The sequence below is a fragment of the Acanthisitta chloris genome, unplaced genomic scaffold, assembly GCF_000695815.1.
Source record: "Acanthisitta chloris isolate BGI_N310 unplaced genomic scaffold, ASM69581v1 scaffold15259, whole genome shotgun sequence".
Classification (NCBI taxonomy): domain Eukaryota; kingdom Metazoa; phylum Chordata; class Aves; order Passeriformes; family Acanthisittidae; genus Acanthisitta; species Acanthisitta chloris.
In genome coordinates, this window is record NW_008689889.1 from 18,849 (window position 1) to 19,201 (window position 353).

General features: G+C 64.9%; 1 protein-coding gene across 1 annotated transcript in view; it reads right to left on the reverse strand.

Moving 5' to 3' along the window:
• AARSD1 (alanyl-tRNA synthetase domain containing 1) overlaps positions 1–349 on the reverse strand; it is a gene marked incomplete at its 5' end in the record, with an annotated part of 3,709 nt that extends 3,360 nt beyond the window's left edge. The window contains one exon of the mRNA XM_009081605.1: positions 289–349. Coding sequence (XP_009079853.1) covers positions 289–349 — 61 coding nt within the window. The remainder of the gene's footprint in view (positions 1–288) is intronic.
• Positions 350–353: the final 4 nt, after the last annotated feature.

Here is a 353-nt window from a genome sequence, read left to right on the forward strand (position 1 = left end):
ACCGGGGAGGGCAAAACTGATGGGCGGCTGCCAGTGCTTAGGAGCAGAGAGGGAGGTCAGCCCTGCCTGGGCAGCAATGCACCATGCTGGGAACCAGGCTGAACCTTTCCTTCCAAATCTGTTCTCAGTGGGTTTGTGCACAAGCCCAGAAGAACTTGCCGGGGGCAGCTGCTGTCCCCAGGGACGGACCTTGCACAAAGAACTGTTGGGCTCCCCCTCCCCAGCCCAGGGACACGCCGGGCACTGAGTGCTCCCCCAGGCCCCCGAGCGGGGTCACCGCGCACGGACCTGAATGCTGCTGCATGTGGTCGAAGCGGCGCTCCCAGTCCAGCGACAGCAGCACCTCGGCGCCA